Source organism: Oncorhynchus nerka, linkage group LG19 (genome assembly GCF_034236695.1).
Source record: "Oncorhynchus nerka isolate Pitt River linkage group LG19, Oner_Uvic_2.0, whole genome shotgun sequence".
Classification (NCBI taxonomy): domain Eukaryota; kingdom Metazoa; phylum Chordata; class Actinopteri; order Salmoniformes; family Salmonidae; genus Oncorhynchus; species Oncorhynchus nerka.
In genome coordinates, this window is record NC_088414.1 from 41212858 (window position 1) to 41238983 (window position 26126).

At 44.5% G+C, this 26126-nt stretch overlaps 1 protein-coding gene across 1 annotated transcript in view; it reads left to right on the forward strand.

The window, feature by feature from the left end:
* LOC115126666 (neurobeachin-like) overlaps window positions 1-26126 on the forward strand; it is a 182957-nt gene that overhangs the window by 90538 nt on the left and 66293 nt on the right. The window contains exons 16-17 of the mRNA XM_065005054.1: window positions 19583-19751; window positions 21707-21786. Of these exons, the coding sequence (XP_064861126.1) occupies window positions 19583-19751; window positions 21707-21786 (249 nt within the window). The remainder of the gene's footprint in view (window positions 1-19582; window positions 19752-21706; window positions 21787-26126) is intronic.

The following is a 26126-nucleotide window of genomic DNA, read 5'->3' on the forward strand; positions in this document are numbered from 1 at the left end:
AGTCTACTATAGCAGCTATTAGTCTACTATAGCAGCTATTAGTCTACTATAGCAGCTATTAGTCTACTATAGCAGCTATTAGTCTACTATAGCAGCTATTGGTCTACTATAGCAGCTATTGGTCTACTATAGCAGCTATTAGTCTACTATAGCAGCTATTAGTCTACTATAGCAGCTATTAGTCTACTATAGCAGCTATTGGTCTACTATAGCAGCTATTGGTCTACTATAGCAGCTATTGGTCTACTATAGCAGCTATTAGTCTACTATAGCAGCTATTAGTCTACTATAGCAGCTATTGGTCTACTATAGCAGCTATTAGTCTACTATAGCAGCTATTAGTCTACTATAGCAGCTATTGGTCTACTATAGCAGCTATTAGTCTACTATAGCAGCTATTAGTCTACTATAGCAGCTATTAGTCTACTATAGCAGCTATTGGTCTACTATAGCAGCTATTGGTCTACTATAGCAGCTATTAGTCTACTATAGCAGCTCTACTATAGCAGCTATTGGTCTACTATGGCAGCTATTAGTCTACTATAGCAGCTATTAGTCTACTATAGCAGCTATTGGTCTACTATAGCAGCTATTAGTCTACTATAGCAGCTATTAGTCTACTATGGCAGCTATTAGTCTACTATAGCAGCTATTAGTCTACTATAGCAGCTATTAGTCTACTATAGCAGCTATTGGTCTACTATAGCAGCTATTAGTCTACTATAGCAGCTATTGGTCTACTATAGCAGCTATTAGTCTACTATAGCAGCTATTAGTCTACTATGGCAGCTATTGGTCTACTATAGCAGCTATTAGTCTACTATAGCAGCTATTGGTCTACTATAGCAGCTATTAGTCTACTATAGCAGCTATTAGTCTACTATGGCAGCTATTAGTCTACTATAGCAGCTATTAGTCTACTATAGCAGCTATTGGTCTACTATAGCAGCTATTGGTCTACTATAGCAGCTATTGGTCTACTATAGCAGCTATTAGTCTACTATAGCAGCTATTAGTCTACTATAGCAGCTATTGGTCTACTATAGCAGCACTATAGCAGCTATTGGTCTACTATAGCAGCTATTGGTCTACTATAGCAGCTATTGGTCTACTATAGCAGCTATTGGTCTACTATAGCAGCTATTGGTCTACTATAGCAGCTATTGGTCTACTATAGCAGCTATTGGTCTACTATAGCAGCTATTAGTCTACTATAGCAGCTATTGGTCTACTATAGCAGCTATTGGTCTACTATAGCAGCTATTGGTCTACTATGGCATCTATTGGTCTACTATAGCAGCTATTGGTCTACTATAGCAGCTATTGGTCTACTATAGCAGCTATTGGTCTACTATAGCAGCTATTGGTCTACTATAGCAGCTATTGGTCTACTATAGCAGCTATTGGTCTACTATAGCAGCTCTATTGGTCTACTATAGCAGCTATTGGTCTACTATAGCAGCTATTGGTCTACTATAGCAGCTATTAGTCTACTATAGCAGCTATTGGTCTACTATAGCAGCTATTGGTCTACTATGGCAGCTATTGGTCTACTATAGCAGCTATTGGTCTACTATAGCAGCTATTGGTCTACTATAGCAGCTATTAGTCTACTATAGCAGCTATTGGTCTACTATAGCAGCTATTGGTCTACTATAGCAGCTATTGGTCTACTATAGCAGCTATTAGTCTACTATAGCAGCTATTGGTCTACTATAGCAGCTATTGGTCTACTATAGCAGCTATTGGTCTACTATAGCAGCTATTGGTCTAGCAGCTATTGGTCAGCTATTGGTCTACTATAGCAGCTATTGGTCTACTATAGCAGCTATTGGTCTACTATAGCAGCTATTAGTCTACTATAGCAGCTATTGGTCTACTATAGCAGCTATTGGTCTACTATAGCAGCTATTGGTCTACTATAGCAGCTATTAGTCTACTATAGCAGCTATTGGTCTACTATAGCAGCTATTGGTCTACTATAGCAGCTATTGGTCTACTATAGCAGCTAGCTACTATAGCAACTATTAGTCTACTATAGCAGCTATTGGTCTACTATAGCAGCTATTGGTCTACTATAGCAGCTATTGGTCTACTATAGCAGCTATTGGTCTACTATAGCAGCTATTAGTCTACTATAGCAGCTATTAGTAGTCTACTATAGCAGCTATTGGTCTACTATGGCAGCTATTAGTCTACTAAGGCAGCTATTGGTCTACTATGTCAGCTATTAGTCTACTATAGCAGCTATTAGTCTACTATAGCAGATATTGGTCTACTATAGCAGCTATTGGTCTACTATAGCAGCTATTAGTCTACTATAGCAGCTATTAGTCTACTATAGCAGCTATTGGTCTACTATAGCAGCTATTAGTCTACTATAGCAGCTATTAGTCTACTATGGCAGCTATTGGTCTACTATGGCAGCTATTGGTCTACTATAGCAGCTATTGGTCTACTATGGCAGCTATTGGTCTACTATAGCAGCTATTGGTCTGGTCTACTATATGCAGCTATTGGTCTACTATAGTCAGCTATTAGCAGCTATTGGTCTACTATAGCAGCTATTAGTCTACTATAGCAGCTATTGGTCTACTATGGCCGCTATTGGTCTACTATGGCAGCTATTGGTCTACTATAGCAGCTATTGGTCTACTATGGCAGCTATTGGTCTACTATAGCAGCTATTAGTCTACTATAGCAGCTATTTGTCTACTATGGCAGATATTGGTCTACTATAGCAGCTATTAGTCTACTATAGCAACTATTAGTCTACTATAGCAACTATTAGTCTACTATATCAACTATTAGTCTACTATAGCAGCTATTAGTCTACTATAGCAACTATTAGTCTACTATAGATAGCAACTATTAGTCTACTATAGCAACTATTAGTCTACTATAGATAGCAACTATTAGTCTACTATAGCAACTATTAGTCTACTATAGCAACTATTAGTCTACTATAGATAGCAACTATTTGTCTACTATAGCAATTGGTCTATTAGCAGCTATTGGTCTACTATAGCAACTATTAGTCTACTATAGCAGCTATTGGTCTATTAGTCTACTATAGCAGCTATTGGTCTACTATAGCAACTATTAGTCTACTATAGCAGCTATTAGTCTACTATAGCAGCTATTAGTCTACTATAGCAACTATTAGTCTACTATAGCAACTATTGGTCTACTATAGCAGCTATTAGTCTACTATAGCAACTATTAGTCTACTATAGCAGCTATTGGTCTACTATAGCAGCTATTGGTCTACTATAGCAGCTATTGGTCTACTATAGCAGCTATTGGTCTACTATAGCAGCTATTGGTCTACTATAGCAGCTATTGGTCTACTATAGCAGCTATTGGTCTACTATAGCAGCTATTGGTCTACTATAGCAGCTATTAGTCTACTATAGCAGCTATTAGTAGTCTACTATAGCAGCTATTGGTCTACTATGGCAGCTATTAGTCTACTATGGCAGCTATTGGTCTACTATAGCAGCTATTAGTCTACTATAGCAGCTATTGGTCTACTATAGCAGCTATTGGTCTACTATAGCAACTATTGGTCTACTATAGCAACTATTAGTCTACTATAGCAGCTATTGGTCTACTATAGCAGCTATTGGTCTACTATAGCAACTATTAGTCTACTATAGCAGCTATTGGTCTACTATAGCAGCTATTAGTCTACTATGGCAGCTATTGGTCTACTATAGCAGCTATTGGTCTACTATGGCAGCTATTAGTCTACTATAGCAGCTATTGGTCTACTATAGCAGCTATTGGTCTACTATAGCAGCTATTGGTCTACTATAGCAGCTATTGGTCTACTATAGCAGCTATTGGTCTACTATAGCAGCTATTAGTCTACTATGGCAGCTATTGGTCTACTATAGCAGCTATTGGTCTACTATAGCAGCTATTGGTCTACTATAGCAACTATTAGTCTACTATGGCAGCTATTGGTCTACTATAGCAGCTATTGGTCTACTATAGCAGCTATTAGTCTACTATAGCAGCTATTGGTCTACTATAGCAGCTATTAGTCTACTATAGCAGCTATTGGTCTACTATAGCAGCTATTGGTCTACTATAGCAGCTATTGGTCTACTATAGCAGCTATTAGTCTACTATAGCAGCTATTGGTCTACTATAGCAGCTATTAGTCTACTATAGCAGCTATTAGTCTACTATAGCAGCTATTGGTCTACTATAGCAGCTATTGGTCTACTATAGCAGCTATTAGTCTACTATAGCAGCTATTAGTCTACTATAGCAGCTATTGGTCTACTATAGCAGCTATTAGTCTACTATAGCAGCTATTAGTCTACTATGGCAGCTATTGGTCTACTATGGCAGCTATTGGTCTACTATAGCAGCTATTGGTCTACTATGGCAGCTATTGGTCTACTATAGCAGCTATTGGTCTACTATGGCAGCTATTGGTCTACTATGTCAGCTATTAGTCTACTATAGCAGCTATTAGTCTACTATAGCAGCTATTGGTCTACTATAGCAGCTATTGGTCTACTATAGCAGCTATTGGTCTACTATAGCAGCTATTGGTCTACTATAGCAGCTATTGGTCTACTATAGCAGCTATTAGTCTACTATGGCAGCTATTGGTCTACTATAGCAGCTATTGGTCTACTATAGCAGCTATTGGTCTACTATAGCAACTATTAGTCTACTATGGCAGCTATTGGTCTACTATAGCAGCTATTGGTCTACTATAGCAGCTATTAGTCTACTATAGCAGCTATTGGTCTACTATAGCAGCTATTGGTCTACTATAGCAGCTATTATTGGTCTACTATAGCAGCTATTGGTCTACTATAGCAGCTATTGGTCTACTATAGCAGCTATTGGTCTACTATAGCAGCTATTGGTCTACTATAGCAGCTATTGGTCTACTATAGCAACTATTAGTCTACTATGGCAGCTATTGGTCTACTATAGCAGCTATTGGTCTACTATAGCAGCTATTAGTCTACTATAGCAGCTATTGGTCTACTATAGCAGCTATTAGTCTACTATAGCAGCTATTGGTCTACTATAGCAGCTATTGGTCTACTATATAGCAGCTATTGGTCTACTATAGCAGCTATTGGTCTACTATAGCAGCTATTGGTCTACTATAGCAGCTATTAGTCTACTATAGCAGCTATTAGTCTACTATAGCAGCTATTGGTCTACTATAGCAGCTATTGGTCTACTATAGCAGCTATTAGTCTACTATAGCAGCTATTAGTCTACTATAGCAGCTATTGGTCTACTATAGCAGCTATTGGTCTACTATAGCATTGGTCTACTATAGCAGCTATTGGTCTACTATAGCAGCTATTGGTCTACTATAGCAGCTATTAGTCTACTATAGCAGCTATTGGTCTACTATAGCAGCTATTGGTCTACTATGGCTATTAGTCTACTATAGCAGCTATTAGTCTACTATGGCAGCTATTGGTCTACTATGGCAGCGATTGGTCTACTATAGCAGCTATTGGTCTACTATGGCAGCTATTGGTCTACTATAGCAGCTATTGGTCTACTATGGCAGCTATTGGTCTACTATGTCAGCTATTAGTCTACTATAGCAGCTATTAGTCTACTATAGCAGCTATTGGTCTACTATGGCCGCTATTGGTCTACTATGGCAGCTATTGGTCTACTATAGCAGCTATTGGTCTACTATGGCATCTATTTGTCTACTATAGCAGCTATTAGTCTACTATAGCAGCTATTTGTCTACTATGGCAGATTATTGGTATTGGTCTACTATAGCAGCTATTAGTCTACTATAGTCTACTATAGCAGCATTGGTCTACTATTATTGTCTACTATAGCAACTATTAGTCTACTATAGCAACTATTAGTCTACTATAGCAGCTATTAGTCTACTATAGCAACTATTAGTCTACTATAGATAGCAACTATTAGTCTACTATAGCAACTATTAGTCTACTATAGATAGCAACTATTAGTCTACTATAGCAACTATTAGTCTACTATAGCAACTATTAGTCTACTATAGATAGCAACTATTTGTCTACTATAGCAACTATTAGTCTACTATAGCAACTATTAGTCTACTATAGCAACTATTAGTCTACTATAGCAGCTATTGGTCTACTATAGCAGCTATTGGTCTACTATAGCAGCTATTAGTCTACTATAGCAGCTATTGGTCTACTATAGCAGCTATTGGTCTACTATAGCAGCTATTGGTCTACTATAGCAGCTATTGGTCTACTATAGCAGCTATTAGTCTACTATAGCAGCTATTAGTAGTCTACTATAGCAGCTATTGGTCTACTATGGCAGCTATTAGTCTACTATGGCAGCTATTGGTCTACTATAGCAGCTATTAGTCTACTATAGCAGCTATTGGTCTACTATAGCAGCTATTGGTCTACTATAGCAACTATTGGTCTACTATAGCAACTATTAGTCTACTATAGCAGCTATTGGTCTACTATAGCAGCTATTGGTCTACTATAGCAACTATTAGTCTACTATAGCAGCTATTGGTCTACTATAGCAGCTATTAGTCTACTATGGCAGCTATTGGTCTACTATAGCAGCTATTGGTCTACTATGGCAGCTATTAGTCTACTATAGCAGCTATTGGTCTACTATAGCAGCTATTGGTCTACTATAGCAGCTATTGGTCTACTATAGCAGCTATTGGTCTACTATAGCAGCTATTGGTCTACTATAGCAGCTATTAGTCTACTATGGCAGCTATTGGTCTACTATAGCAGCTATTGGTCTACTATAGCTATTGCTATTGGTCTACTATAGCAACTATTAGTCTACTATGGCAGCTATTGGTCTACTATAGCAGCTATTGGTCTACTATAGCAGCTATTAGTCTACTATAGCAGCTATTGGTCTACTATAGCAGCTATTAGTCTACTATAGCAGCTATTGGTCTACTATAGCAGCTATTGGTCTACTATAGCAGCTATTGGTCTACTATAGCAGCTATTGGTCTACTATAGCAGCTATTGGTCTACTATAGCAACTATTAGTCTACTATGGCAGCTATTGGTCTACTATAGCAGCTATTGGTCTACTACTATAGCAGCTATTAGTCTACTATAGCAGCTATTGGTCTACTATAGCTATTAGTCTACTATAGCAGCTATTGTCTACTATAGCAGCTATTGGTCTACTATAGCAGCTATTGGTCTACTATAGCAGCTATTGGTCTACTATAGCTATTGGTCTATTATTGGTCTACTATAGCAGCTATTGGTCTACTATAGCAGCTATATAGCAGCTATTAGTCTACTATAGCAGCTATTAGTCTACTATAGCAGCTATTGGTCTACTATGGCAGCTATTGGTCTACTATGGCAGCTATTAGTCTACTATAGCAGCTATTAGCCTACTATGGCAGCTATTGGTCTACTATAGCAGCTATTAGTCTACTATAGCAACTATTAGTCTACTATAGCAGCTATTAGTCTACTATAGCAACTATTAGTCTACTATAGATAGCAACTATTAGTCTACTATAGCAACTATTAGTCTACTATAGATAGCAACTATTAGTCTACTATAGCAACTATTAGTCTACTATAGCAACTATTAGTCTACTATAGCAACTATTAGTCTACTATAGCAACTATTAGTCTACTATAGCAACTATTAGTCTACTATAGCAGCTATTGGTCTACTATAGCAACTATTAGTCTACTATTGCAACTATTAGTCTACTATAGCAACTATTAGTCTACTATAGCAGCTATTAGTCTACTATAGCGCGAGACGGCTGGGGTTGTTGCGGTCTCTCGTCTCTCTCTCCATTCTCCCTGTTCCCTGTGTCACTCGCTCACACTCACAGTAGTCTACACACACAACGGGTCTAGTCCTCGGGTCCGATTGGAACAGGTCTATATGGAGCTATTGGGTCTAGTCTACTATGGCAGCTATTGGTCTACTCAGCTATTGGTCTACTATAGAACAGGTCTAATAGCGCTATTGGTCTACTATAGCAGCTATTAGTCTACTATGGAGCAGGGTCCGCATTGGACCAGGTCTATCTACTATAGCAGCTATTGGTCTACTATAGCATGGAATAGCAGGTCTACTATAGGGTCTAGTCCTCGGGTCCGATTGGTCTAACAGCTATTGGTCTACTATATGGAACGGGTCTAGTATTAGTCTACTATAGCGGGTCTACTATAGCAGCTATTGGAACAGGTCTATATGGAACGGGTCTAGTCCTCGGGTCCGATTGGACCAGGTCTATATGGAACGGGTCTAGTCCTCGGGTCCTATAGATTGGAACAGGTCTATATGGAACGGGTCTAGTCCTCGGGTCTACTATAGATAGCAACTATTAGTCTACTATAGCAACTATTAGTCTATATAGAACGGGTTGGACCAGGTCTATATGGAACGGGTCTAGTCCTCGGGTCCGATTGGAACAGGTCTATATGGAACGGGTCTAGTCCTCGGGTCCGGTATGGAACGGTCTAGTCCTCGGGTCCGATTGGAACAGGTCTATATGGAACGGGTCTAGTCCTCGGGTCCGATTGGACCAGGTCTATATGGAACGGGTCTAGTCCTCGGGTCCGATTGGAACAGGTCTATATGGAACGGGTCTAGTCCTCGGGTCCGATTGGACCAGGTCTATATGGAACGGGTCTAGTCCTCGGGTCCGATTGGACCAGGTCTATATGGAACGGGTCTAGTCCTGGGTCGGGTCCGGTCTATATGGAACAGGTCTATATGGACCGGGTCTATATGGAACGGGTCTAGTCCTCGGGTCCGATTGGACCAGGTCTATATGGAACGGGTCTAGTCCTCGGGTCCGATTGGACCAGGTCTATATGGAACTAGTCCTCGGGTCCGATTGGAACAGGTCTATATGGAACGGGTCTAGTCCTCGGGTCCGATTGGAACAGGTCTATATGGAACGGGTCCTATATGGAACGGGTCTAGTCCTCGGGTCCGATTGGAACAGGTCTATATGGAACGGGTCTAGTCCTCGGGTCCGATTGGAACAGGTCTATATGGAACGGGTCTAGTCCTCGGGTCCGATTGGACCAGGTCTATATGGAACGGGTCTAGTCCTCGGGTCCGATTGGAACAGGTCTATATGGAACGGGTCTAGTCCTCGGGTCCGATTGGACCAGGTCTATATGGAACGGGTCTATATGGACCGGGTCTATATGGAACGGGTCTAGTCCTCGGGTCCGATCGGTCCGGGTCTATATGGAACGGGTCTAGTCCTCGGGTCCGATTGGACCGGGTCTATATGGAACAGGTCTATATGGACCGGGTCTATATGGAACGGGTCTAGTCCTCGGGTCCGATTGGACCGGGTCTATATGGAACGGGTCTAGTCCTCGGGTCCGATTGGACCGGGTCTATATGGAACGGGTCCGATTGGAACAGGTCTATATGGAACGGGTCTAGTCCTCGGGACCGATTGGACCAGGTCTATATGGAACGGGTCTAGTCCTCGGGACCGATTGGACCAGGTCTATATGGAACGGGTCTTGGACCAGGTCTATATGGAACGGGTCTAGTCCTCGGGACCGATTGGACCAGGTCTATATGGAACGGGTCTAGTCCTCGGGTCCGATTGGAACAGGTCTCTTTAAAATATAATCTAATATTAATGCATATCAGATCCGTATGGGAAAGCCCCAGGTCCATTTCTGAACGGGTATAACTTTCCTGTCCTCTACTTCAAACTAAATCAGAAAACAATTGAACCTTTTCTCAATGTCAACATCCCATTTACATAAGACTTTCATCGCCTGATGAAGAAAGACAATCCTAAAATAAGAGCGTTACGACTTTCATCGCCTGATGAAGAAAGACAATCCTAAAATAAGAGCGTTACGACTTTCATCGCCTGATGAAGAAAGACAATCCTAGAATAAGAGCGTTACGACTTTCATCGCGTGATGAAGAAAGACAATCCTAGAATAAGAGCGTTACGACTTTCATCGCGTGATGAAGAAAGACAATCCTAGAATAAGAGCGTTACGACTTTCATCGCGTGATGAAGAAAGACAATCCTAAAATAAGAGCGTTACGACTTTCATCGCGTGATGAAGAAAGACAATCCTAGAAGAAGAGCGTTACGACTTTCATCGCGTGATGAAGAAAGACAATCCTAGAAGAAGAGCGTTACGACTTTCATCGCGTGATGAAGAAAGACAATCCTAGAAGAAGAGCGTTACGACTTTCATCGCGTGATGAAGAAAGACAATCCTAGAAGAAGAGCGTTACGACTTTCATCGCGTGATGAAGAAAGACAATCCTAGAATAAGAAGCGAATAAGAGCGTACGACTTTCATCGCGTGATGAAGAAAGACAATCCTAAAATAAGAGCGTTACGACTTTCATCGCGTGATGAAGAAAGACAATCCTAGAAGAAGAGCGTTACGACTTTCATCGCGTGATGAAGAAAGACAATCCTAGAAGAAGAGCGTTACGACTTTCATCGCGTGATGAAGAAAGACAATCCTAGAAGAAGAGCGTTACGACTTTCATCGCGTGATGAAGAAAGACAATCCTAGAAGAAGAGCGTTACGACTTTCATCGCGTGATGAAGAAAGACAATCCTAGAAGAAGAGCGTTACGACTTTCATCGCGTGATGAAGAAAGACAATCCTAGAAGAAGAGCGTTACGACTTTCATCGCGTGATGAAGAAAGACAATCCTAGAAGAAGAGCGTTACAAGGACACTGCGTATGAAGAGGATGGGAACATTTGAATAACTTTGAAATGTGTGTACCCGGAATGACCATATTTGATCTAATTAAAAATAAACCCAAGGACGTAGTTATTCGCTGGTGGCGTAGAAGGCTAATGATCTGGCTGCAGAGCTGAAAATTTCTGGTTCAATCCAACATATTATCATTCTTTTTTTTAAAAGGCTGTATGATTTGTCATGTTTTATAATTATACAGAAAACACAGCTAGAGGGCAGAACACAGGGATCCCCAAATTAAACCCACCCCAACCCCCCCATGCTCTAACACAGGGATCCCCAAATTAAACCCACCCCAACCCCCCCATGCTCTAACACAGGGATCCCCAAATTAAACCCATCCCAACCCCCCATGCTCTAACACAGGGATCCCCAAATTAAACCCACCCAACCCCCCATGCTCTAACACAGGGATCCCCAAATTAAACCCACCCCAACCCCCCATGCTCTAACACAGGGATCCCCAAATTAAACCCATCCCAACCCCCCATGCTCTAACACAGGGATCCCCAAATTAAACCCACCCCAACCCCCATGCTCTAACACAGGGATCCCCAAATTAAACCCACCCCATCCCCCATGCTCTAACACAGGGATCCCCAAATTAAACCCACCCCAACCCCCATGCTCTAACACAGGGATCCCCAAATTAAACCCACCCCAACCCCCCATGCTCTAACACACACAGATCCCCTACCAAATTAAACCCATCCCAACCCCCCCATGCTCTAACACACGGGTCCCCTACCAAATTAAACCCACCCCAACCCCCCATGCTCTAACACAGGGATCCCCAAATTAAACCCACCCCAACCCCCCATGCTCTAACAGAACACACAGATCCCCTACCAAATTAAACCCACCCCAACCCCCCATGCTCTAACACAGGGATCCCCAAATTAAACCCACCCCAACCCCCCATGCTCTAACACACGGATCCCCAAATTAAACCCACCCCAACCCCCCATGCTCTAACAGAACACACAGATCCCCTACCAAATTAAACCCACCCCAACCCCCATGCTCTAACACACGGATCCCCAAATTTAACCCACCCCAAACCCCCATGCTCTAACACAGGGATCCCCAAATTAAACCCACCCCAACCCCCCATGCTCTAACACACGGATCCCCAAATGAAACCCACCCCAACCCCCATGCTCTAACACACGGATACCCAAATTTAACCCACCCCAACCCCCCATGCTCTAACACAGGGATCCCCTACCAAATTAAACCCACCCCAAACCCCCATGCTCTAACACAGGGATCCCCAAATTAAACCCACCCCATGCTCTAACAGAACACACAGATCCCCTACCAAATTAAACCCACCCCAAACCCCCATGCTCTAACACAGGGATCCCCAAATTAAACCCACCCCATGCTCTAACAGAACACACAGATCCCCTACCAAATTAAACCCACCCCAACCCCCCATGCTCTAACACAGGGATCCCCTACCAAATTAAACCCACCCCAACCCCCATGCTCTAACACAGGGGTGGGCAACTCCTCCAGGGCCTGATTGGGGCCCCCATTCCTAGTAAACACACCTGATATAAACTAATGTCATTCTAACCTGAAGACCATGATTAGGTGATTATTGGCGTCAGGTGTGTTAGATGGGGCTGGGGGAAAACTGTGACGTCAATCTGGCCCCCGAGAACTGGAGTTGCCCACCTCTTGCTCTAACAGAACACCCACGTATCCCCTACCAAATCAAACCCACCCCAACCCCCCCTTGCTCTAACAGAACACTCACGGATCCCCTACCAAATCAAACCCACCCCAACCCCCTTGCTCTAACAGAACACTCACGGATCCCCTACCAAATCAAACCCACCCCAACCCCCTTGCTCTAACAGAACACTCACGGATCCCCTACCAAATCAAACCCACCCCAACCCCCCCTTGCTCTAACAGAACACCCACGTATCCCCTACCAAATCAAACCCACCCCAAAACCAGACTTTAAGCAGGCTTGATATACAATGAGTAATATAATCAAATAGTAAAAAAAAAAAGACAAAGATATTATAAAACAAAAAGTAAAAAAATTATAAATTATAATGATATAAATTCTAGTTTGGGTTGTTTTATGGAGATGTGAAATTAGCTGGGTCCTTGTCTTCTACACGGGACAGATCAGGATTCCAGATATTATAACATGTAATTGCAGATAACCCTAAAGGAGTAGCGTATTTTCTCTAGTTTGAGATGTTGCAGAACTTCCTTTATCCAATGAAGTAGGAGGAAACCCATCCTATCACTTAAATAGTAGAGAAGACCGCTAGCTAGAAGAGTAGTGCATACCAGCCTGTTGCCCATGTTTAGAGGGGCCTCCTGCGGTGCCACTCCAGAGAACTGTTTAGAGGGGCCTCCTGCGGTGCCACTCCAGAGAACTGTTTAGAGGGGCCTCCTGCGGTGCCACTCCAGAGAACTGTTTGGAGGGGCCTCCTGCGGTGCCACTCCAGAGAACTGTTTGGAGGGGCCTCCTGCGGTGCCACTCCAGAGAACTGTTTGGAGGGGCCTCCTGCGGTGCCACTCCAGAGAACTGTTTGGAGGGGCCTCCTGCGGTGCCACTCCAGAGAACTGTTTGGAGGGGCTTCCGGCGGTACCACTCCAGAGAACTGTTTAGAGGGGCCTCCTGCGGTGCCGCTCCATAGAACTATTTAAAGGGGCCTCCTGCGGTGCCACTCCATAGAACTGTTTAGAGGGGCCTCCTGCGGTGCTACTCCAGAGAACTGTTTGGAGGGGCCTCCTGCGGTGCTACTCCAGAGAACTGTTTAGAGGGGCCTCCTGCGGTGCTACTCCAGATAACTATTTAAAGGGGCCTCCTGCGGTGGCGCTCCATAGAACTATTTAAAGGGGCCTCCTGCGGTGCCACTTCATATAACTATTTAAAGGGGCCTCCTGCGGTGCCGCTCCATAGAACTGTTTAGAAATAGGATGAAAGATTGTTATTTGTGCGGACTGCATCCATAGGGGAGGAGTAAAGGACTTTGATCTAGGACATATAATTGGGGCAGAATCCAAATAGTTTAAGAGTATAAAATAGATAATCCCACTCCACCCGATCAAATGCCTTCTCAGCATCAAGTAACAATATCTCTGTGGAGTGTCAGATGAAGAGGGATTATAAAATAAACTCAGCAACAACAAAAAAGAAGTGGCCCTTTTTCAGGCCCCTGTCTTTCAAAGATAATCCATAAAAATCAAAATAACTTCTCCAAATAACTACAATGAAGGTAACAGATCTTCATTGTAATGGTTTTAAACACTGTTTCCCATGCTTGTTCAATGAACCATAAACAATTAATGAACATGCACCTGTGCAACGGTCGTTAAGGCACTAACAGCTTACAGACGGTAGGCAATTAAGGTCACAGTTATGAAAACTTAGGACACTAAAGAGGACTTTCTACTGACTCTGAAAAACACCAATAGAAAGATGCCCAGGGTCCCTGCTCATCTGCGTGAACGTGCCTTAGGCTTACTGCAAGGGGCATGAGGACTGCTGATGTGGGCAGGGCAATAAATTGCAATGTCCGTACTTTGACACGCCTAAGACAGCGCTACAGGGAGACAGGTTGGACAGCTGATCATCCTCGCAGTGGCAGACCACGTGTTACAACACCTGCACAGGATCGGTACATCTGAACATCACACCTGCGGGACAGGTATAGGATGGCAACAACAACTGCCCGAGCTACACCAGGAATGCACAATCCCTCCATCAGTGCTCAGACTGTCCGCAATAGGCTGAGAGAGGCTGGTCTGAGGGCTTGTAGATCTGTTGTAAGGCAGGTCCTCACTAGACATCACTGGCAACAATGTCACCTATGGGCACAAACCCACCGTCGACGGACCAGACAGGACTGGCAAAAAGTGCTCTTCACTGATGAGTCACGGTTTTGTCTCACCAGGGGTGATGGTCGGATTTGCGTTTATTGTCAAAGGAATGAGCGTTACACCGAGGCCTGTACTCTGAAGTGGGATCGATTTGGAGGTGGCGGGTCCGTCATGGTCTGGGGCGGTGTGTCACAGCATCATCGGACTGAGCTTGTTGTCATTGCAAGTCTCAATGCTGTGCGTTACAGGGAAGACATCCTCCATGTGGTACCCTTCCTGCAGGCTCATCCTGACATGACCCTCCAGCATGACAATGCCACCAGACATACTGCTCGTTCTGAGCGTGATTTCCTGCGAGACAGGAATGTCAGTGTTCTGCCATGGACAGCGACGAGCCCGGATCTCAATCCCATCGAGCACGTCTGGTACCTGTTGGATTGGAGGGTGAGGGCTAGGGTCATTTCCCCACAGAAATGTCTGGGAACTTGCAGGTGCCTTGGTGGAAGACTGAGGTAACATCTCACAGCAAGAAACTTTCAAATCTGGTGCAGTCCACGAGGAGGAGATGCTCTGCGGTACTTAATGCAGCTGGTGGCCACACCAGATACTGAGTGTTACTTTTGATTTTGACCCCCCTTTGTTCAAGGACACATTATTCAATTTATGTTAGTCACATGTCTGTGGAACTTGTTCAGTTTATGTCTCAGTTGTTGATTCTTGCTATGTTCATACAAATATTTACACATGTTAAGTTTGCTGAAAATAAATGCAGTTGACAGTGAGAGGACGTTTTCTTGACCTACTGTATATGAACCACACTCAAGAGTTGATTTCCCTCCCCTTTTTTCAGAATAAGTGAAATATACGATTGTCTCATTGTTGAGGGTAAAGAGTTTGAGAAGAATGATTCCTAAAATACAGAATGCAAGAGAGGATAGAGTTGATCTGAGAACTATTTTAAGAATTCGCTCAGAAATCCGTTGGTTCAAGGGGATTTACCACACTGCATCAATTTCATTGTTATTTGGAGAGGTTATTTGGGGCGGCAGGGTAGCCTAGTGGTTAGAGCGTTGGACTAGTAACTGGAAGGTTGCAAGTTCAAGTCTCTGAGTTGACACGGTAAAAGTCTGTCGATCTGCCCCTGAACAAGGCAGTTAACCCACTGTTCCCCGGTAGGCCGTCATTGAAAATAAGAATTTGTTCTTAACTGACTTGCGTAGTTATATAAAGGTAAATAAATGGTCAACACAGTCTCTTCCACAGAGATCAGCTCTTCTATTTCAGCAGCTGTCTCAGGTTCAACTGTAGGAACATCTAAGCTCTCAAAGAAGGTGTGCAGTAAGGTGGCATTACCAGTGGATCCTGAGGCATTACCAGTGGATCCTGAGGCGTTACCAGTGGATCCTGACGCGTTACCAGTGGATCCTGACGCGTTACCAGTGGATCCTGACGCGTTACCAGTGGATCCTAACGCGTTACCAGTGGATCCTGAGGTGTTACCAGTGGATCCTGACGCGTTACCAGTGGATCCTGAGGCGTTACCAGTGGATCCTGACGCGTTACCAGTGGATCCTGAGGCGTTACCAGTGGATCCTGACGCGTTACCAGTGGATCCTGACGCGTTACCAGTGGATCCTGAGGCGTTACCAGTGGATCCTGAGGCGTTACCAGTGGATCCTGAGGCGTTACCAGTGGATCCTGACGCGTTACCAGTGGATCCTGAGGCGTTACCAGTGGATCCTGAGGCGTTACCAGTGGATCCTGAGGCGTTACCAGTGGATCCTGAGGCGTTACCAGTGGATCCTGACGTGTTACCAGTGGATCCTGAGGCGTTACCAGTGGATCCTGACGCGTTACCAGTGGATCCTGACGTGTTACCAGTGGATCCTGAGGCGTTACCAGTGGATCCTGACGCGTTACCAGTGGATCCTGAGGCGTTACCAGTGGATCCTGACGTGTTACCAGTAGATCCTGACGCTTTACCAGTGGATCCTGACGCGTTACCAGTGGATCCTGAGGCGTTACCAGTGGATCCTGAGGCGTTACCAGTGGATCCTGAGGCGTTACCAGCGGATCCTGAGGCGTTACCAGTGGATCATAACGCGTTACCAGTGGATCCTGAGGCGTTACCAGTGGATCCTGACGCGTTACCAGTGGATCCTGACGCGTTACCAGTGGATCCTGAGGCGTTACCAGTGGATCCTGAGGCGTTACCAGTGGATCCTGACGTGTTACCAGTGGATCCTGAGGCGTTACCAGTGGATCCTGAGGCGTTACCAGTGGATCCTGAGGCGTTACCAGTGGATCTTGACGCGTTACCAGCGGATCCTGACGCGTTACCAATTCTTCGTAAAAGTTCTGAAAACATGAACTGACCTCTAAATGATCCGTACATGTGTTACCCAGCCGATCCGTACACGTGTTACCCAGCCGATCCGTACACGTGTTACCCAGCTGATCCGTACACGTGTTACCCAGCCGATCCGTACACGTGTTACCCAGCCGATCCGTACACGTGTTACCCAGCCGATCCGTACACGTGTTACCCAGCCGATCCGTACACGTGTTACCCAGCTGATCCGTACACGTGTTACCCAGCTGATCCGTACACGTGTTACCCAGCCGATCCGTACACGTGTTACCCAGCCGATCCGTACACGTGTTACCCAGCCGATCCGTACACGTGTTACCCAGCCGATCCGTACACGTGTTACCCAGCTGATCCGTACACGTGTTACCCAGCTGATCCGTACACGTGTTACCCAGCTGATCCGTACACGTGTTACCCAGTCGATCCGTACACGTGTTACCCAGCTGATCCGTACACGTGTTACCCAGCCGATCCGTACACGTGTTACCCAGCTCGTCAGTTATCTCAGGTTTGATTTGAGGTTCTCTGACGCAGCCGGAGTGCTACCGTGTTTTCTGATTTCTCTAATTAAATTTAAATACACGTGTTTCTAAATCACTTACAATTCAGTCCGCAAATGGAAATGGCCATTAAATCTGAAAATAAACTTAATGGGGATTTATTCCAATCTGCTTTATTAAGGAGATACACATTTTACATACTGAGAATGTTGTGGTAAAACTTCATTATAACATTTTCTAAATACTCTTGAACATTTTGTAAGAACCTCTTAAGACAAGGTAAAATGTGTATTTATATTTCTATGGACCTCTTAAGACAAGGTAAAATGTATATTTATATTTCTATGGACCTCTTAAGACAAGGTAAAATGTATATTGCGTGAACATCAATGGAATATTATGTTAAACCCAAAATAAATAGGCTATGAACATCATAAGAACTGACTTATTTAATTCTTAAAACATCATAGGAATGTTCAGTGCAACCTAACTTAAACATGATATGAATGTTATCACAACTGAGCATATTTCATGTTCTGGAAACCTATCTCTTGTAATGTACACACTGGGAACCGTTAAAGAACTCAGAAAGGCTTTTCTGTCAACATTCTTGCAGCGGCAGAGTCACGTTTTGATACAAACATTATGAATGCCAGGACAACTGGAGAGTTTTAGTGTTTTGTCGACCTTTCTCTTTGCCAGGCTACACAGACACCTTGCTCCAGCCAAATACTATGCCACGTCCATGGACATTTGTTTCTTCTCCATATCGAGTCGCTCTCAGTTACTTTCATGGAATCCTGACACGTTCGGGCCCGTCTGATTGGTCCAGAAAACGATGGGTTGGGTCAGAGCCAGAACACACGTGGTTAAGCAGCGGGTTTGAAAATGTGTCATTGGCTTTGATACTCTGATTGGTTAGAGTCGATCCAATCACTGATGGTTTTGTTTTGTACCATGCCTCTCGTTACCACCAACAACTTCAACGATGGCAGTCTCAGACTAAAGCAGCTAATTTAGTCCTCAGGCTGCATATATCTGGTCCCCACAATGCTCCCACAACCTAAATAAATGTTTTAGGAACTTAAAAAAAAGAAATACATAAATCTATTATTCTTGGAATTTTCTTGCAACATCAAGCAAATTGTTTTTTTTTGCGCCCTAATAGAAACACTGTAATAATCCTCAGAAATGGACAGTTTTAGTGTTTTGGGGAAGATATCTCCTGTCATTTCCACACAATGTTCCCACAACATAATGAAGCGTTCTGGGAACCTTTAAAGAACACATTAAAATGTGTTCTGGGAAAATTCTTGTGAATGTTTTTTTGCCGTAAAAAGAAACATTGGGCACAACTGGACATTTTTGTTGTTGTTTTGGGAACATATCTTTTGTGACGTCACCAGAACTGTTCCCACAACATAACGAAACGTTCTGGGAACCTTTAAAGAACAGATTAAATGTTGTTGTAGGAACGTTCTCTCAACATCAGGGGAATGTTTTATACCAACATTCTAAAATCATTACCACGACTCGACAGTTTTTTTTTTAATGTTATGAGAACATTTGACGCAAACTAACAAATGTTCAGGGAACTTTCACAGAAGCAATGTTGGTTTGCTGGGTAGGTTGAATTAGCCGTATCTCTGAAAACCGCATCTATCCGGTTGTTGCCAACTCAAGGGTGGCTACTACTGTGGTTTGTTTTGTTGGGCTCCCCAGAGACTGTAGTTTATAAAATCATCCTCTGCTATCAACACTGTCTCCAAACATGCAACTTCAATTGATTGCTGCTGGCAGTCAACTAACGTTGTGTCTGTCTGTGTGTGTGTGTGTGTGTGTGTGTTTGTGTGTGTGTGTGTGTGTGTGTGTGTAATTGCTCTCCCCAACCTCCCTCCCCCTGTTTCTCTTTCTCTCTTTCTGTGTACGTGTGTATGTGTGTTTGTGTGTGTGTGTGTGTGTATGTGTGTGTGTGTGTGTGTATGTGTGTGTGTGTATGTGTGCATGTGCGCGTGTGTGTGTGTGTGTGTGTGTGTGTGTGTGTGTGTGTGCGTGTGTGCATGTGCGCGTGTGTGTGTGTGTGTGTGTATCTGTCTGTGTGCGTTCTCCTCCCAGGTCCAGCTGTCCCTGTACACCTACCTGTCTGCAGAGTTCATTGGCACGGCGACCATCTACAGCACCATCCGTCGCGTCGGTACCGTGCTGCAGCTGATGCACACGCTGAAGTACTACTACTGGGCCAGCAACCCACTGGAGAGCAGTGGCATCACACCTAAAGGACTGGGTACGTACACACACACACACACACACATACACACACACACACACACACACACACACACACACACACACACACACACATACACACACACACACACACACACACACACACACACACACACACACACACACACACACACACACACACACACACACACACACACACACATATGCACACACACACACACACACGCACACGCACGCACACTTGTGCACGCAGACATACACACACACACGCACGCACACTTGTGCACGCAGGCATACACACACACACAAGCACACTTGTGCACGCAGACACACACACACGCAGACACACAGACACACACACTTGTGCACGCAGACACACACACACACGCACACTTGTGCACGCAGACACACACACACACACGCACACTTGTGCACGCAGACACACACACACGCAGACACACAGACACACACACTTGTGCACGCAGACACACACACACAATGCACGCTCACATACACATATACAGATTACAGCTACACAGGTGCAGATTACAGATACACAGGTCAGCGTTATCTCTGTGTTGTTGTTGTTACCTCTGTGTTGTTGTTACCTCTGCGTTGTTGTTACCTCTGTGTCGTTGTTACCTCTCTGTTGTTGTTGTTACCTCTGTGTTGTTGTTGTTACCTCTGTGTCGTTGTTACCTCTGTGTTGTTGTTGTTACCTCTGTGTTGTTGTTACCTCTGTGTCGTTGTTACCTCTGTGTCGTTGTTACCTCTGTGTCGTTGTTACCTCTGTGTCGTTGTTACCTCTGTGTTGTTGTTGTTACCTCTGTGTCGTTGTTACCTCTGTGTCGTTGTTACCTCTGTGTTGTTGTTGTTACCTCTGTGTCGTTGTTACCTCTGTGTCGTTGTTACCTCTGTGTTGTTGTTGTTACCTCTGTGTCGTTGTTACCTCTGTGTCGTTGTTACCTCTGTGTTGTTGTTGTTACCTCTGTGTCGTTGTTACCTCTGTGTCGTTGTTACCTCTGTGTTGTTGTTACCTCTGTGTCGTTGTTACCTCTGTGTCGTTGTTACCTCTGTGTTGTTGTTACCTCTGTGTTGTTGTTACCTCTGTGTCGTTGTTACCTCTGTGTTGTTGTTGTTACCTCTGTGTCGTTGTTACCTCTGTGTTGTTGTTACCTCTGTGTCGTTGTTACCTCTGTGTTGTTGTTACTTCTGTGTTGTTGTTACCTCTGTGTCGTTGTTACCTCTGTGTCGTTGTTACCTCTGTGTTGTTGTTGTTACCTCTGTGTCGTTGTTACCTCTGTGTCGTTGTTACCTCTGTGTTGTTGTTACTTCTGTGTCGTTGTTACCTCTGTGTTGTTGTTACCTCTGTGTTGTTGTTGTTACCTCTGTGTTGTTGTTACCTCTGTGTCGTTGTTACCTCTGTGTCGTTGTTACCTCTGTGTCGTTGTTACCTCTGTGTCAGCAATACCTCTGTGTCAACGTTATCGCTGTGTCAGCATTACCTCTGTCTCAGCATTACCTCTGTGTGTCCTCATCAACCGTGTTCAGTAATGACCTCTCCTCTCCCAGAGGGCGGTATTGATCACCGGTTGCCACAAAACACACACATCATTACCTGGGCCAGGAAGAGACATGGCCTGGGGCACAGTTGGATTTTTAGAACAAATAAACATACACACACAGCCTTGAACACACACACACACACACACACACACACACACACACACACACACACACACACACACACACACACACACACACACACACACACAGCCTTGAACACACTGCATGTCACACTCAGATGAAAAGGAGTGTGTGATACGTTACGTGTGTATTCGTACCGCAGACCTGAATTTAACGTTGTGTTGATGTTTAATGTGTGGAGATGGAATGAGTGTTTTATTAGTGTTGTATTAACGTTGTTTTAACGTTGTATTAACGTTATTTTAACGTTATATTGACATTGTTTTGATGTTGTCTCTTGTGCAGATGGACCGAGGCCGTCCCAGAAGGAGATCATCTCTCTCAGAGCTTTCATGCTGCTGTTCCTCAAACAACTCATACTCAAGGTTACAATGTTTTACATACTACATACTACATGCATACTTCGTACTGTAGTTCCTCAAACAACTCATACTCAAGGTAACAATGTTTTACATACTACATACTACATGCATACTTCGTACAGTAGTTCCTCAAACAACTCATACTCAAGGTAACAATGTTTTACATTGTCGTGTCTTTACTATCATTAAATTGATACGCGATCAAACTGATTAATCATGTAACGGTAATTAACTAGGAAGTCGGGGCACCAAGGAAAATATTCACATTACAAAGTTATAATTTACCAATATAACCTTTCAGATATTTTCATATCTGATCAATAGTCTTCTGATTAATTCATTATTGACTTTACCTCACGTTAGTCTCATTCCAAACGTTATAAATTGTTGGTTATCTGCACGAACCCAGTCTTCACTATGAGTCATCCATATATCAATTGTCTTAAATCATTTATTTATTATTAACTAAGTAATTCACAGAAATGCATAAACAAACAAACAAAGTCAATATGGTTACAAGAAATGATAGGAGCATGTGCCCCTAGTGGGCTAAACCGGCATCGCGGCTTGGTGGACAAACGGAGAGTGGGGGTCAGCTGAGAAGTCACGACAGAGTTGATAATTATAACCATTGAAATGCTAATCCTTTACACATGAACGCTCACTCATTCGGGAACAATTGCAATCAATCAATATATTTACGCTCAGTGTGTCGTGATGATCTCTGGTGAGAAGTTTGTTTCTTTTGTAGAATTGTCCGTCTCTCTCTCTCTGTCGTGGTTATAGTGGATAGTTCAGAGTGACATTCATTCATGTTGTTGTAGGATGGATTTTTCGGCGGTTGTCGTTCTTCGTGTTCAATGATACCGAAATCCTAGCTGCAGACTAGTAATTAATATCAAAGACTTGTTCTTATTCTGTCGGTATCGATAGTCTAAGAGTTTAACCACGTGGTTAAAAGATTCAGCAATGGTCTGCAGCCTTTGTCCTCCCGTGATTGAGAGAAACATGGTCTACTTGAGGAATTCTCAAGATTGGGGTTTTATTCGGAATTGCAGAAAAGGGGCTGTCCCAGGATGCCTGACCCTAACTGGGCTCATGAGCGGTCCTCTGATTTAGTTAAACTCAAAAGGGAATTGGAGTTTCCTTCATTAAACAGTCCAAAATCACATTACACAATTTTACAAACAGTATCATCCTCACTCATTCACCGTATACAACAATTAGATGTAAACCTCATATCTGAGACTATTATATAAACAACATTATGGTAATGTGGCCACACCGTCTCCCATGAGCTTCCCCAAGTTGTACCAAACGGACCAGTTCGTAGCTGGATTCTTCACCGATCTTTTATACCTTCTCCGGAACGTAAACGTTGTTCGTACCTCAAGTTCTGTGAGGTGGAAGAAATTCCTTTGTTCGCTATGAAACTTCACTCTGTCTCTATACTGTTTGGCCATGAGGAGATCCACAGGAATTAATGACATCTCTCTGACCACAGCAGCCTAGTTGAAGGAGGCAAGGGGGAGGCAGGGAGAGGGGGATGGGGCTTGCTGTACATACTACATGCATGCATACTTCGTACAGTAGTTCCTCAAACAACTCATACTCAAGGTACTGAACTTCATACTACATGACTTGACAACTGTGAGAAGCATAGGAGTCAATGTGGGCCAGCAACCCTGTGGAACGCTATCAACACCTTGTAGAGTTTCATGCCCCGATAAATTGAGGCTGTTCTGAGGGCAAAAGGAGGTGCAACTCAATATTAGGAAGGTGTTCTTAATGTTTTGTACACTCAGTGCATATACTACACACATAAAACATCACTACATACTTAAGTACAGTATACTGTTCCGTATCGACTCATACTCAAGGTAAAGTTACTGAAATACATACCACATTCTGAAATGAATATATAAATGTTCTTTATAGAGATAAGTAAATTAAGAAGAGATACTTATTCACAGTGATGACCTCTCAAGATGCCAGTGTATTATCAAATAGATGACAAAACAGACACATCACAACAATACAGGACAGAAACGTGTAGTAAACGTGTAGTAAATGTTTGTCTTTTCCCCTCACGCCTCTTTCCCCTCACGCCTCTTTCCCCTCACTCCTCCTACCTCTCACTCCTCTTTCCCCTCACGCCTCTTTCCCCTCACTCCTCTTTCCCCTCACGCCTCTTTCCCCTCACGCCCCCCTCCCCTCACGCCTCTTTCCCCTCACTCCTCCTACCTTTCACGCCTCCCTCCCCTTACGCCTCTTTCCCCTCACTCCTCCTACCTCTCACTCCTCCCTCCTCTCACGCCTCTTTCCCCTCACTCCCTCCTCCCCTCTCCCCTCACTCCTCCCTCCCTCCCCTCACTCCTCCTTCCCCTCACTCCTCCCTCCCCTCACGCCTCTTTCCCCTCACTCCTCCTACCTCTCAATCCTCCCTCCCCTCACGCCTCTTTCCCCTCACTCCTCCTACCTCTCACTCCTCTTTCCCCTCATTCCTCTTTCACCTCACTCCTCTTTCCCCTCACTCCTCTCTCCCCTCATTCCTCTTTCCCCTCACTCCTCTTTCCCCTCACTCCTCTTTCCCCTCACCCCTCTTTCCCCTCACCCCTCTTTCCCCTCACTCCTCTTTCCCCTCACCCCTCTTTCCCCTCACCCTCTTTCCCCTCACTCCTCTTTCCCCTCACTCCTCTTTCCCCTCACCCCTCACTCCTCTTTCCCTTCACTCCTCTTTCCCCTCACTCCTCTTTCCCCTCACTCCTCTTACCTCTCACTCCTGATCCTCTCACTCCTCTTTCCCCTCACTCCTCTTTCCCCTCACTCCTCTTACCTCTCACTCCTCTTACCTCTCACTCCTGATCCTCTCACTCCTCTTTCTTCTCACTCCTCTTTCCCCTCACTCCTCTTACCTCTCACTCCTGATCCTCTCACTCCTCTTTCCTCTCACTCCTCTTTCCCCTCACGCCTCTTTCCCCTCACTCCTCCTACCTCTCACTCCTGATCCTCTCACTCCTCTTTCCCCTCACTCCTCTTTCCCCTCACTCCTCTTACCTCTCACTCCTGATCCTCTCACTCCTCTTTCCCCTCACTCCTCTTACCTCTCACTCCTGATCCTCTCACTCCTCTTTCCCCTCACTCCTCTTTCCCCTCACTCCTCTTACCTCTCACTCCTGATCCTCTCACTCCTCCCTCCCCTCACTCCTCTTTCCACTCACTCCTCTTTCCTCTCACTCCTCTTGCCCCTCACTCCTCTTTCCCCTCACTCCCCTTTCCCTCACTCCTCTTACCTCTCACTCCTGATCCTCTCACTCCTCCCTCCCCTCACTCCTCTTTCCACTCACTCCTCTTTCCTCTCACTCCTCTTTCCCCTCACTCCTCTTTCCCCTCACTCCTCTTTCCTCTCACTCCTCTTACCTCTCACTCCTGATCCTCTCACTCCTCCCTCCCCTCACTCCTCTTTCCACTCACTCCTCTTTCCTCTCACTCCTCCCTCCCCTCACTCCTCTTTCCACTCACTCCTCTTTCCTCTCACTCCTCTTTCCCCTCACTCCTCTTTCCCCTCACTCCTCTTTCCCCTTCTTTCCCATCACTCCTCTTTCCTCTCACTCCTCTTTCCCCTCACTCCTCTTTCCACTCACTCCTCTTTCCTCTCACTCCTCTTTCCCATCACTCCTCTTACCTTTCACTCCTGATCCTCTCACTCCTCCCTCCCCTCACTCCTCTTTCCACTCACTCCTCTTTTCCTCTCACTCCTCTTTCCCCTCACTCCTCTTTCCCCTCACTCCTCTTTCCTCCCACTCCTCTTTCCCCTCACTCCTCTTTCCCCTCACTCCTCTTTCCACTCACTCCTCTTTCCTCTCACTCCTCTTGCCCCTCACTCCTCTTTCCCCTCACTCCCCTTTCCCCTCACTCCTCTTTCCTCTCACTCCTGATCCTCTCACTCCTCTTTCCCATCACTCCTCTTACCTCTCACTCCTGATCCTCTCACTCCTCCCTCCCCTCACTCCTCTTTCCACTCACTCCTCTTTCCTCTCACTCCTCTTTCCCCTCACTCCTCTTTCCCCTCACTCCTCTTTCCTCTCACTCCTCTTACCTCTCACTCCTGATCCTCTCACTCCTCCCTCCCCTCACTCCACTTTCCACTCACTCCTCTTTCCTCTCACTCCTCCCTCCCCTCACTCCTCTTTCCACTCACTCCTCTTTCCTCTCACTCCTCTTTCCCCTCACTCCTCTTTCCCCTCACTCCTCTTTCCCATCACTCCTCTTTCCTCTCACTCCTCTTTCCCCTCACTCCTCTTTCCCTCACTCCTCTTTCCTCTCACTCCTCTTTCCCATCA